The sequence below is a fragment of the Eretmochelys imbricata genome, chromosome 15 (assembly GCF_965152235.1).
Source record: "Eretmochelys imbricata isolate rEreImb1 chromosome 15, rEreImb1.hap1, whole genome shotgun sequence".
Lineage (NCBI taxonomy): Eukaryota > Metazoa > Chordata > Testudines > Cheloniidae > Eretmochelys > Eretmochelys imbricata.
Window position 1 is genome coordinate 25,169,792 of NC_135586.1, and position 13,277 is coordinate 25,183,068.

Below are 13,277 nucleotides of genomic sequence, written 5' to 3' on the forward strand. Positions count from 1 at the left end.
AAATCACTAAAGAGCTGAGGTTGCTGCGACCTGTGTTAAGTAGGGGGGGCCTGAAGACAAGTTGGTGAGCAGACAGCAAGGATGGCTACTGCAGAGAGCAGAGCGGATACCTGGGTGGCTGGCAGAGAGGAGCGGACAGCAGTACAGCTAGTGGAGAGGCATAGAGAGCAGAGTGGAGCAGATAGCAGAGCAGCTGGTGGAGAGGCATGGCTGGTGGTGAAGACTGCAGCAGAACCCCATGGAGACCTCTGCAGTGGAGCATGTAAGATGCCCCCCATACCTCCCTCCACTTCCACCCAGGCTGGGAGGTAAATTCTGCAGATGAACTTCTGAACTCTGGGGGGGCTGCAGTGACCAAGGACAGAAACTGGGGGATGGGCGGGTGACTATTGGGTTGCTGGACTTAAGATCCTGAGGGGAAAAGGACACTGCCAAACTCACTTGGGGATGTGTCTTTTGCTCATAGTTGGTGTTGTGAATCCTGTTTGTGGTGTTTCCCCAACATAATGCCACATTGTTTCCCTCCTTTATTAAAAGGCTTTTGCTACACTCAGACTCTGTGCTTGCGAGAGGGGAAGTATTGCCTCTTAGAGGCGCCTAGGGGGGTGGTATGTAATTGTCCCAGGTCACTGGGTGGGGGCTCGAGCCAGTTTTGCATTGTGTTATTGAAACGGAACTCCTAGATACTGAACCCAGCCCTTGTTGCTGCCAGCTCTGACGGGCAGAAGGGTTACATAACTATTCATTTAACAAACCTTTGGCTCTATTGCACATGACTAACTATAATTCATTTCGTCTCTTTATCGGCATGATTGTCTCCTAAAATCTTATAGGGTAATAACCCAGTCATCCTTTTATTCTGTCTTCACACCCATTCTGAAAGCTTCCTTCAGCCTCACCTGAGTCTCATGTATAAATAAAGGCATGTGTTATTACATTCCCAGACTCCCCCCACACTTGGAACACGCAATGAGATCAAATATCAGCTCTCTCCACCCCCTTCCCTAAACACATGGGGGGATTCAAATTAAATATATATAAATTTTAAGCGGGTAAATCAGATTAGCTCAGCAACTATTAGTATTTACTGTGTACTGACAATATCAACCTGGTACTAAATGGATTAGACCAGAGGTGGGCAAACTACAGCCCGCAGGCCATATTCAGCCCGCGGGACCCTCCGGCCCAGCCCCTGAGCTCCTGGCCAGGGATGCTTGCCCCCGGCCCTTCTCCTGTTGTCCCCTCACCCTGCAGCCTCAACGTGCCACGCCACAATGCTCTGGGCGGCCAGGCAGCGCAGTTACAGAGCCGCCGCCAGCCACGGGTGCTCCAGGCAGTGCGGTAAGAGGGCACAGAGCGGGGGGGTTGGATAGAGGGCAGGGGATGGATGAGGGCAGGGTAGCAGAGGGCAGGGAACAGGGGGGGTGGATGGTGCAGGTGTCGCGGGGGGCAGTCAGGAAGGAGAGGAGGGCTTGGAGGAGGCGGCAGGAGGCAGTCAAGGGCAGAGGTTCCGGGGCCGGTCAGGGGACAGGGAGAAAGGGTGGTTGGATGGGGCAGGGGTCCTGGGGGGCAAGTCAGGAATGAGAGGGAGGGGTTGGATGGGGCAGCAGGGGGCAATCAGGGATGGGAGGCCCGGGGGCGGTCAGGGGACAGGGAGCAGGGGGTAGTGGATGGGGTAGGAGTCCCGGGGGAGCCATCAGGGAACAGGGTGGGTTGAATGGGACAGGAGTCCCGGAGGAGCCGTCAGGGGGCGGGAAGTGGGTCGGATAGGAGGCAGGGGCCAGGCCACACGTGGGTGTTTGGGGAGACACAGCCTCCCCTAACCGGCCCTCCATACAATTTTGGAAACTCGATGTGGCCCTCAGGCCAAAAAGTTTGCCCACCCCTGGATTAGACTCTAACAAAAACTTCAGGGGTCCATACATAGAAATGGTAACACTTACCTGTGAGAAAATATTCTTCAGCATCAAAAGTGTGTGACCATTCAGAATGCCACACTCTAGCAATTCAGGCAGAATTTCATTAGCTTCGTTCACATCATTAGGTTCACTAACTGTTTCTAGACAGTAATAAATAATAAGTGTTAAGTTTAGCCATTTGGTATAGAAAGCAGTAATTAAAACCAGTGCTGATGTGTTCCTGCGTAAGGAGCAATTAAATGTTAATAATTCTAAAAAGTAAAATATATCTGCTAATAAACTGGGTATGACATGAGAGAATTCACTCAGCCACTTATAAATGAAACCTGCCTGGACTCTCAAATGCTCTAATGCAGGTTGTAAGCAAGCAAAACGAGATCAGATGGATCATTCTACTATAAGTTTTATATGCCAGCTTGATGGCTTAGTGGTGGTTCTTTCCTCTGTCATATTGGAAATCCTGTTTTAATTTCCAGCTTCTCACTCTTCAGAGATAATGGGAAAATCTTGCAAAGAACTCATCAAAAAATGCCAATTATTTTTTGCTGGAAATGTTGAAAAAATTAATTTTTGTCAAATCTCCTGCAAATTTTTGTCAAATTTGGGAAGAAAAATTAAAACTGAAAAATATTTTTGGTTAAAAAAAATTTGATTTGGAACTACTTCGGGCCCCTACGTTGCGGCTGGTACTGGTGGCCCTAAACTAGTTAGAGCTGTTTGGTGGTCCCAGGACAGGGTTAGGGTTGGGGCCAGTTAGTGGCCAAGGCTAGAGTCTGGGTTGGGGCTGGTTTAGGGTGACCAGACAGCAAGTGTGAAAAATCGGGACAGGGTGAGGTGTAATAAGTGCCTATATAAGACAAAGCCCCAAATATCAGGACTGTCCCTATAAAATCAGGACATTTAATCACCCTAGGCTGATGAGTACTGCCAAGCTCAGGCTGAGACTATTTGATAGCCCCTGTCTAGGATTACAGTGAGGTGGCACCAGGATAGGGTTAAGGATTGGGTCTGGACAGCGGTTCGAGGTTGAAGTTACTATAGCCTGCAGCAGACATTGTCACTCTTTTCAGGACAATTATTAACTGTTAAAACAAGATTTGTGTTTTATGTACTAGGACTGTATATCAGAATTCGAGCCATGTAAACCACCCTTGTCCATGTAACAGGTTTGAGACACTAAAGTATAGCTCAGTTATCTTCATCATCACCCTACTGCCTAGCATCATATACAACTTTTAATTTTCAAAGCTTCTTGTAGACATTCAGCAATTAAACCTCAATACTTCCTCTGAGGGAGGTATGCAAGTCTTATCCCCATCTGTAAATGGGGAAATGAAGGCAGACAGCTTAGGTGACTTTCAACAAAGTGAATGCCAAAGACAGATTAAAACTCAGAAGTTTCTGGCTCCCAGGCCTGTTCTGAGACCACATTTGTCTATTCATCCTGAATACACATTGTCCTAAATCCCAGTCATCATAATTTCTTAGTCTAAAGTGCTTTTTAATACAAACATTGAAAATGTTCAGTCATAATTTATCCATGAAAAATACCTCTTGTATCTCTGAGAAAGAACATAATATCATCATGAACAAATTCTTCAGAAATGTCATTAAAAGCCACATGAAAATATAGGTTGTAAACTGTCTGTTTTATGATCTGAAACATAAGAAAGATGGAAATCAATGATGAATCTGATTATTTGCTGCCACATTTCTTAAACAAATCCTACAACAGATTTAGAGTTCTGTCAGTTACCAGCAGTAGGACAGAATCAATTCCATCTCTTACTCCACTATGTTTATGTTATTGTGCCACATAAACCACTAATCATAGAATATCAGGGTCAGAAGGGAGCACAGGAGGTCACCTAGTCCAACCCCCTGCTCAAAGCAGGGCCAATCCCCAATTTTTACCCCGGATCCCTAAATGGCCCCCTCAAGGATTGAACTCACAACCCTGAGTTTAACAGGCCAATGCTCAAACCACTGAGCTATCTCTCCCCCCATCACTGAACTATCCCTCCCCACTAACACAACAACAAAATTAAAAAAAAAATCACACACCTAACAGTACAAATATTCAGCTTTGGGAGCAACCTAAGATTTTTGCCTCCCAAGCCTATGGAAGCTAAGAGTATCAAGAAATGAGCACTGTCAGTTTCAAATGAGAGAGAGGTACAGCCCACAATGCCATTGATGGCACCCTCAAAGGAACACATAAACACATATCCCACTACTCAGGTGGAAGGAGAAAAGACTGGGGATTCAGAAAATGACACCAGTCATACAATGAGATTAATTAAATGACTACGTCCTGACAGCTAACAAGAGCCCTGTTAGCATGCACCCTTACATGAACAGTAAGTGACAAGCAACCTGTGGCCAAGGGCCTAGTCTCCTTCCCCACCTCCTTCGTACAGTATTATTACTTATTGGTTCTAGCTAATTGTGAACTTTGCTAGCTGTTTGATGCAAACAAATCTGGAGGTTGGTGGTGTAGTACGTGGTACACAAACAACCTCTTGATATATTCACTGTAACCATAAGTATTGAAAACCTATGTCAGGGAGGGTGATTCAGAGTGCCTGTACAGCATTGCACGACAGGCAAAGTTGAATTATAGGGGTTTTCACCTTTCTCTGAAGCATCAGGCACAGGCCACTGCCAGAGGCTTCATACTGGACACCTCAGTGCGATGTTGTGTTCATCCCACACCACCCCTGAAGGGGCTAAGTTGGCTCAGAAGTGGCTAATTAACCTAACAGGCTGCACCTGGAGGAAGACTTAGGACTAACTGACAATACTAATTGAAGATGAAGACCATCTGGGCAGGAGTAGGAGGGACTCATATAAAGGCAGGAAGTGAGACTAGAAGGGGGCTCCTGTGTGGAGGACTGCAGTCATGCTCTGTGCCTAGTAAGGAGAGATGAGGGAAAACCAGGGGGCGAGCAGAAGCCCTGGGACCCTGACCAGGGTTTTTTCCCCAGAGGGGTGATGGAGAAAGAAGCCTGCAGAGTAGGAAGAAGCCCAGGGAAACAGCAGCAAGGGTTGAGACCATGCAGACCTTGGCTGCTGATGGTAGGGTCCCTAGGCTGGAACCTGGAGTAATAGGTGAACCTGGGTTCCCCTAACAGACAATAGGAAAGTGACACAGTCTTGAATGGGAAGACTGCCTGGAATGGTACCTGGACAGCTGGTCTGGTGAGACTTTGTTAACCATAGAACAGGAAAACTATACAGTGAACTGGCCGGAGGGCCAAGCCATGAAGAGGAAATACTGTGACTCCTAGAGAGTGAGAGGGGCCCTGGCCCCCTTCCTTCCCTTGCTTGCCATCAGACCAGGCAGAGGTAATTCCCAGCCATGAGGGAGCCCCCTCTATGGCCTGCAGAGAGTGTATCCTATTACATTCTGTCTCAGATGGAAAATCATATGCTCGTAGCGTATGTTTTATCTTGCTCTAGGACCACAGTATGCAGTTTTACATCTTTAATTCTACATAAGATTTATTGAAACATTCATACATTTTTAAATATTCTTATCACAAACAGATTCCTCCAAGAAAACAAAAGTAAAATGCAATGGACTTACTTTGAATATCTGCTCTCTGCTTTCACCCGCAAATCCTTGGGTTAGCTCACTCAACCCCGATACAATAGATAGATGCGATACATGTTCTCGTGAAGATTTAGAGTCTAGAAATTCTGAAACAGATGCTTTGCTTTTCCGATCCTTCTCTAATAAAGAAACACACAGAAGAGGAAATCAATGAAGCTCACCTATTCCAATCTTTCAAACCAACTCATCAGACTCAAATTACAGTCCTGAAATAAATGAAAGAACAGCTTTGCTGGTCTCTTTTGCAAAGTAGCCATCCAAGCTATGCATTAATCATACATTTCTGTGATTCACACTGTTCCATTTCTGCAGAACAGAATCTCAATGTATTCCTAAATATGCATGTGCCTCTGCTGCTCTTACATAGTAACTAGGGTTTTACAATTTCTAATGCCTACAATTGAACTGTGATGAAAAGATAGATCAACGTATTTCAAAAGTCATAGGTGCATTTGACTACGCAAAGATTTATGACTCAGTCATGGCTTTCACGGTAGAAATGTGCTGGTGGGAAGTGTTCAAGCCGTGGGGGCTGAAGACATTATGCCTACATAACAAAGGAATAGCCATAACATTTCTCTTGCTGGCTTTTTAAACACTTTTACTTTTCTTTCCTCCTTTTTTGTGAAAGCCTGTTGTGCCATAATATTAAAAATTTACTGGGAAAAATTCTGCACTTGTTTACTTTTATTCTGAACTAGTTAAAATGGAATAAAAGCAAGGCTTCATATCCAGCGTGACTACATTATGGTTCTCTTAAACCCTACTGAAGGGATCTACATTTAATCCATCTCAGTCTTGATTGTTTCAGTATATAAAGATAGTGACAGGTCTCTGGGACTCCGAAAGAATCACCCCTTCAAAGACAGATCAGTTTAAGTAACTGCTATAACTGTGCTGGGTGAAGAGTTTTGGTTTTTCTTTCCCAGTCACTCAGTTAGAGAAAAAACACAGCAGCTGATAAGATGAAGAAACAAGCCAAATCAAGTGATGTCTTTTAAGGAAAGTACTGAAGCAGAACTCCTGAAAAACCATATCAGATATTGGTTTGCCATCTACTCTAGACAAAATCTATTTCACACTGTAAAATCAGATTTACAGGCCTGGGGAAAATAGACTTTAAATAGCCTCAGATCTCTGCTGAAGAAGTCTGTTCTCGGAATAAATATCACAGGTTAAGTTAAGTCCTAGTGCAGTGGTTCTCAAACTTTTGTACTGGTGACCCCTTTCACACAGCAAGCCTCTGAGTACGACCCCCCTAATAAATTAAAAATACTTGTTTATATATTTACCACCATCATAAATGCTGGAGGCAAAGCGGAGTATGGGGTGCAGGCTGACAGCTTGCGACCTGCCCATGTAATAACCTCCTGACCCCCCAGTTTGAGAATCCCTGTCCTGGTGTATGTGGGAGTAATGCCACTGAAGTCAGTGGAGTTTACCAAGACTGAATATGTCCCTCTGAATTTCTTCACTGCAGCTTCCTAGGGTATGTCTAAACTGCAATTAGACACCTGCAGCTGGCCCGTTCCAGCTGACTTGGGCTCGCAGGGCTGAGGCTAAGGGGCTGTTTAATTGCGATAGACGTTTGGACTCAGGCTACAGCCCGAGCTCTTGGATCCTCCCACAGGGTTCTAGAGCCTGGGTGCCAGCCCAAGTCCAAATGTCTATCGCAATTAAACAGCCCCTTAGCCCAAGCCTCGCAAGTACAAATCAGCTGGCATAGGCCAACCTCCAGTTTTTAATTGCTTAGTCTCTTTCCCGTGCAATGTGAAACCTTCACCTTTTGTATGAAGAGTATCTCAGCACAGAAATTACAAGGCCCAAAGTCATTCTAAGCTAGTGCACCAAAATGCGTCAATTTGGGAAGAAAAACATTTTGAGTGAAGTATTTTCATAACAAGCAATATTATAACAAGAGTTCCACTCGTTCCTTATATGTACATTATATACCCACAATATCAGGACTCAGTGTAGTTGGTATTCTCAGTTAAACTTCACATATGGACATGAGACAGATCAGCGTTTCGTAACCTGGGGACCCTGACCCAAAAGGGGATCACAAGGCTATTGTAGGGGGGCCATGAAATCACAACAATATTGCTGGGAGAAAGGGGAGCTGGAAGGGTCGGTACAGCAGCCACAGCTCTCTGGCCACCCATCTCTGAAGGCAGTACCACAAACAGCAGCAGCAGAGAAGGAATGCAATACCATACCATGCCACCCTTACTTCTGCACTGCTGCTGATGGTGGTGCTGCCTTCAGAGCTGGGTGGCAGGCCAACACCTGCCGCTCTTTGGCCAGACATCTCTGAAGGCAATGCAGACGTAAGGGTGGCAATACCATGAGTACGCTTCTATGAGTATGTACGTTAATTTACTATCACTTTTTGGTGAGTACATCACAGCCTGAAATATTTTCCAAGAGGGGCCCAGCAAAAATAGTTTGAAAACCCCTGAGATAAATGATGCCTCAGACAGGACACTTCTAAAACAAACAGTTTGTGTGAGTAGCTCTCTGCCTTTGTGTTTAACGCAACACTGTCAATTTTATTGTTAATTACATTTTGTCTGAAAAGTTTTTACCAACTATTGATAAAGTAACACCTACTATTACTAAATCTGAAATTAGAAAAAAATCTATTTTTCATTTGGTAACTTTGTGCATTTGACTTCCCTTTGTTTATAGTTGGTTGCAGTGTTTCACTATGATCAGTTTTCCCGTTGTTTACTTTGTGCATTTGACAGCACTTTGTGCATAATCAGTTAGTTAGGTAGTTTTGTTTGTGTGGACCCGTCACAAAGCAAGAGAGAAAAGTGTGATTTAAAGAAACACATCAAACAAAAGTCAATAAAGGGATTCTAGATCTGGTGTAGTAAGTAAGTTCAACTATTTTTAATTATTTTAATTTTTTTATTTCAGGTTTACAGTGTTCCTTTATATTAAGTATCAGGGGGTAGCCGTGTTAATCTGTATCCACAAAAACAACAAGGAGTCCGGTGGCACCTTAAAGACTAATAAGGTGCCACCAGACTCCTTTATATTAAGGTTTTTAGGGTATAACAAACAATCTTCCTTACTTATGCCATACTGGGTGAAGCATAATCCTGACGTATTTATCCCCAGCAATGAACCTTCAAGCTACTTGCAAGATCTACTGATCACACATACTTCCTTCTGCTGAGGCGGTCTCAGCCAACTCCTCCTGACGAGGGTTATCTGGATCTTCCTCCTTCATGTCATTTTCAGATATGGTAAGCTCCTCTGTTTCTTCTGTCCAGGATCAAAATGACACACATGTACAAAACAAACGCGATTTACTCAAGTACTACTGTACCACAAAAGGGGACCCCAAAAATCTGAGATGCAGTCACACCGACAGAGATGAGACAGACACATGGGCTGCATGGATGCAGAGCCCTGTGTATGGACAGGGGGGTCACAAAAGTACACTGATATGGAGATACATAGATGCAGGGAACATATGGATATATGCCCATATGGCTGGATGTGGACAGCGCACAGGCACACTGACATGAGACACATGGACACACGAAATGGACAGAGGGACATGGAATGGGCAGGTAGACAGAGAGAGGACACAGGAGACGGTCCCAGGGGTGGAGTGGCAGGGGGCATATGTGATGGATCACAGGAGATGGAAATGGGGGGTGGACAGACAAAAGAGGGGCATAGAAGACAAGGGGGATAATGAGGATGGACGATGGCTGGACACATCCCAAGTGAGGTTGACAAGGAGACACGGGATGGACAGACAGTTGGCGGACACGGGGCATAGGTGCTGGAACTTAGGTTTCTGCCACCGCACCCCCTGGCTGGAAGTGGTTATTATAGACAGGATTTACAGTTTGGTTCAATGGCTCTCAACACCCCTCCCCCTATAAAAATTGTTCCAGCACCCCAAAGGATGGACATGGAGATGGACACAGAGGGGATGGATATACAGATAGACAGGACACTGAGGAAGGAAACAGGATACAGAGGATTGACAGATGGAAGGAAAAACACAAGAGATGGCCAGCCACATGGACAAGTGAGGTGGATGGGTGGACAGACTGGCGCACAAGGCGTAAATGGAGGGACACAGAGGATAGTCAGAGAAGGTTGACCAGATGTCTCGATTTTATAGGGACAGTCCCAATATTTGGGGCTTTGTCTTACCTAAGCACCTATTACCCCTCACCCCATCCCAATTTTTCACACTTGCTGTGTGGTTACCCTCAGTCAGAGGGCCAGACAGGAGACACAGGATAGAGGGGGCACATAGGGGAAAGGCAGACAGACAGTTGGTGGGCAAGGAAAGGATGGGGGACGGAGGGACACAGGTTGGGTGGGCTGGGTGGGCACAAGGGACAGACGCGGGCTTGGAACAAGCTGGCTGCGCGCAGAGGACGGGGGGACCACAGGGGCAGGACGGGCAGGCGGAGCGCCAGGGAGGGGTGGCATGCAGAGGACGCAAGGGGGGCACGGGGCAGGACGGGCAGGGGGAGCGCCAGGGAGGGGGCACAGGGGCAGGACGGGCAGGGGGAGCGGCGGTGCGCAGAGGACGCGGGGAGGGGGCACAAGGGCAGGACGGGCAGGGGGAGCGCCAGGGAGGGCAGCGCGCAGAGGACATGGGGGGGGGCACAAGGGCAGGACGGGCAGGGGGAGCGCCGGCGCCCAGAGGACTTGGGGGGGGCACAAGGGCAGGACGGGCAGGGGGAGCGCCGGCATGCAGAGGACGTGGGGGGGCACAAGGGCAGGACGGGCAGGGGGAGCGCCGGCGCCCAGAGGACGTGGGGGGGGCACAAGGGCAGGACGGGCAGGGGGAGCGCCAGGGAGGGCAGCGCGCAAAGGACATGGGGGGGGCACAAGGGCAGGACGGGCAGGGGGAGCGCCAGCGCGCAGAGGACGTGGGGGGGGGGCACAAGGGCAGGACGGGCAGGGGGAGCGCCGGCGCCCAGAGGACGTGGGGGGGGGGCACAAGGGCAGGACGGGCAGGGGGAGCGCCGGCGCCCAGAGGACTTGGGGGGGGGCACAAGGGCAGGACGGGCAGGGGGAGCGCCGGCGCGCAGAGGACTTGGGGGGGCACAAGGGCAGGACGGGCAGGGGGAGCGCCGGCGCCCAGAGGACGTGGGGGGGGCACAAGGGCAGGACGGGCAGGGGGAGCGCCGGCGCCCAGAGGACGTGGGGGGGGCACAAGGGCAGGACGGGCAGGGGGAGCGCCGGCGCGCAGAGGACGTGGGGGGGGGGGCACAAGGGCAGGACGGGCAGGGGGAGTGCCGGCGCGCAGAGGACGTGGGGGGGGGGCACAAGGGCAGGACGGGCAGGGGGAGCGCCAGGGAGGGCAGCGCGCAGAGGACGTGGGGGGGGGCACAAGGGCAGGACGGGCAGGGGGAGCGCCGGCGCCCAGAGGACGTGGGGGGGGGCACAAGGGCAGGACGGGCAGGGGGAGCGCCGGCGCGCAGAGGACGTGGGGGGGGGCACAAGGGCAGGACGGGCAGGGGGAGCGCCGGCGCCCAGAGGACGTGGGGGGGGGCACAAGGGCAGGACGGGCAGGGGGAGCGCCGGGGAGCGGCGGCGCGCAGAGGACGATGTGGGGGCTACAGGGGCAGGCAGAGCGCCGGGGAGGGACGGGGGGGGGGCACAGGGACAGGACGGGCAGGCGCAGCGCCGGGGAGGGGCAGAGCGCAGAGGGGGGCGCCGGGGAGGGGCGGGGGGGGCACAGGGGCAGGACGAGCGCCGGGGAGGGGCGGGGAAGGGGGGCCACAGGGGCAGGACGAGCGCCGGGGAGGGGCGGGCCGGGGCGCCGGGCAGGGCCACCAAGGAGCAGTGGGGCTGGGCAGACCCCGCGTCACACGGACGGAGGGACGCGCGGGGCGGGCAGGCGCGGCGCTGGGACGGACCGATCTCGATCTCCTCCTGGCGCAGCTCGGCCCGCAGCAGCAGCGCGGCCCCCGCCACCTCCCCCTCCTCGCCGGCCGCGCGCTGGTTGAGGAAGCGCAGCACGGTCTCGCCCTCCTCGCCATCGCCCCGGTTCAGCAGCTCCTCGAAGGGCGCCGGGTCGGAGAGCCCCAGGGTGCTGAGCACCCGGTCCCGCAGCCACTGCACGCGGACATCGTCCAGGCTCATGGCGGGGCGGGCAGCCGCGGGCAGATGAGCCGCCGACCTCAACGGACGCTACCCGGTGCCCATGGCAACGGCTCGGGGCGGGACTGGCCGCGGCGCGAGCCCTGCGCTTCCCGGACCCCGCCTCTTTTCCCTCCCAGCGCGCGCCCCGTGGTGCCCGCAGAGCCGGGCGGCGCAGGGCTGAGGGTGATTGCAGCGCCCCCGCCCCCAGCCAGCACCTTCCCCACTCGCCCTCCCACCCCCCACCCCCACCGCCCCCAGCCAGCACCTTCCCCACCCCCACCCCCTCGCCCTCCCACCCCCACCCCCACCGCCCCCAGCCAGCACCTTCCCCACCCACTCGCCCTCCCACCCCCACCCCCACCGCCCCCAGCCAGCACCTTCCCCACTCGCCCTCCCACCCCTACCCCCACCGCCCCCAGCCAGCACCTTCCCCACTCGCCCTCCCACCCCTACCCCCACCGCCCCCAGCCAGCACCTTCCCCACTCGCCCTCCCACCCCCACCGCCCCCAGCCAGCACCTTCCCCCCTCGCCCTCCCATTCCGCACCTTCCCCCTCTCCCCCTTTGAGGGAAGGCTATCCCCTGAGGTTCAGTTTAACTGCACGGGATCCATGAATAGTGCCACTCGCCAGTCGTGTCCAGCCCCCCGCAAAAAGCCTGCCCCCAGGAGCAAGGAAGTTGTTCTTTTTAAGAAGAAACAGGGCTGAAAGGGGCTGGAGGAGCAGCAGCGGCACGTGGAGTGGGGGGAAGCGGGCAGCAGCGCGAAGCTTGGCCCATGCAGCGCGCACGGCGCTGGCGTTCCCTGGCTGACCTGGGGCAGGCTGGCAGCGTGCAGGGGGAGGATGACCCTGTACAGAACCAGCCTCGTTCCCACTAGCCTCTGCAACATTTGTCAATTGTCCCTTTTACGGAGCGGGCCAATCCTGTGGTTGTGTCTCGGTGCTGGATGTGTGCGCCCCTAAGAACGGGGATAGATCAGACGTGATTATTCTTACTTCGGCTCACTAGAGGCCGCTGCTCCCACAGGGAATAGCAGCGTTAGAGCCAGCCTATTCCCATGCTGTACTTGCCTGGTGCCCTCCAAAGCAAGCAGTTAGAAGCAACTGTGCCCGTAGAAGACACAATATCAGAAGAGAGGCAAGGGGGGTGGAGGAGGGAGAGAAAGAGCAAAGGGAACAGGACAGTTTATAGAAAACCAAGCTTTTGTCTCACAGACCCAGCAGCAGGCAGCGTGATCAGCTAAAGTAGACTGACAGGAGCCCCATAACCTACCACAGCACATTCTAGTTCCCCCCCCCCAAAATCCTCCCTGTGCTGTTTAGAGTCTTTTCACACTTTATTAGTGATGACCACTAATTCCTCAAGTACCATTTGTTTCCTTCACTATTTTACTTGGTTCTCAAAACAACCTGAATTAGTACAAAATGTCAACAAAGTTCCCCATAAAAATGCTTTCACCTTACAGGTCTTTAACCCTCAAGTCATTTTTGTTTCATAGCACTAATGGGGGGGAGGGGGGGGGAGGGTGGTGTTAGTTTTCTAAATTCCAGGTTATGACACTGCAGGTTTAGGGAATCTACTAAAAGAATAAAAATGTAAACTAACAATCTA

The 13,277-nt window shown here is 51.4% G+C and overlaps 1 protein-coding gene across 1 annotated transcript in view; it reads right to left on the minus strand.

Moving 5' to 3' along the window:
- Positions 1–11,667, minus strand: part of DNAH10 (dynein axonemal heavy chain 10) — a 97,850-nt gene extending 86,183 nt beyond the window's left edge. The window contains exons 1-5 of the mRNA XM_077835358.1: positions 11,442–11,667; positions 8,707–8,808; positions 5,590–5,654; positions 3,471–3,576; positions 1,944–2,059 (exon numbers count right to left, since the gene is read on the minus strand). Of these exons, the coding sequence (XP_077691484.1) occupies positions 1,944–2,059; positions 3,471–3,576; positions 5,590–5,654; positions 8,707–8,808; positions 11,442–11,667 (615 nt within the window). The remainder of the gene's footprint in view (positions 1–1,943; positions 2,060–3,470; positions 3,577–5,589; positions 5,655–8,706; positions 8,809–11,441) is intronic.
- Between the last annotated feature and the right edge of the window lie 1,610 nt (positions 11,668–13,277).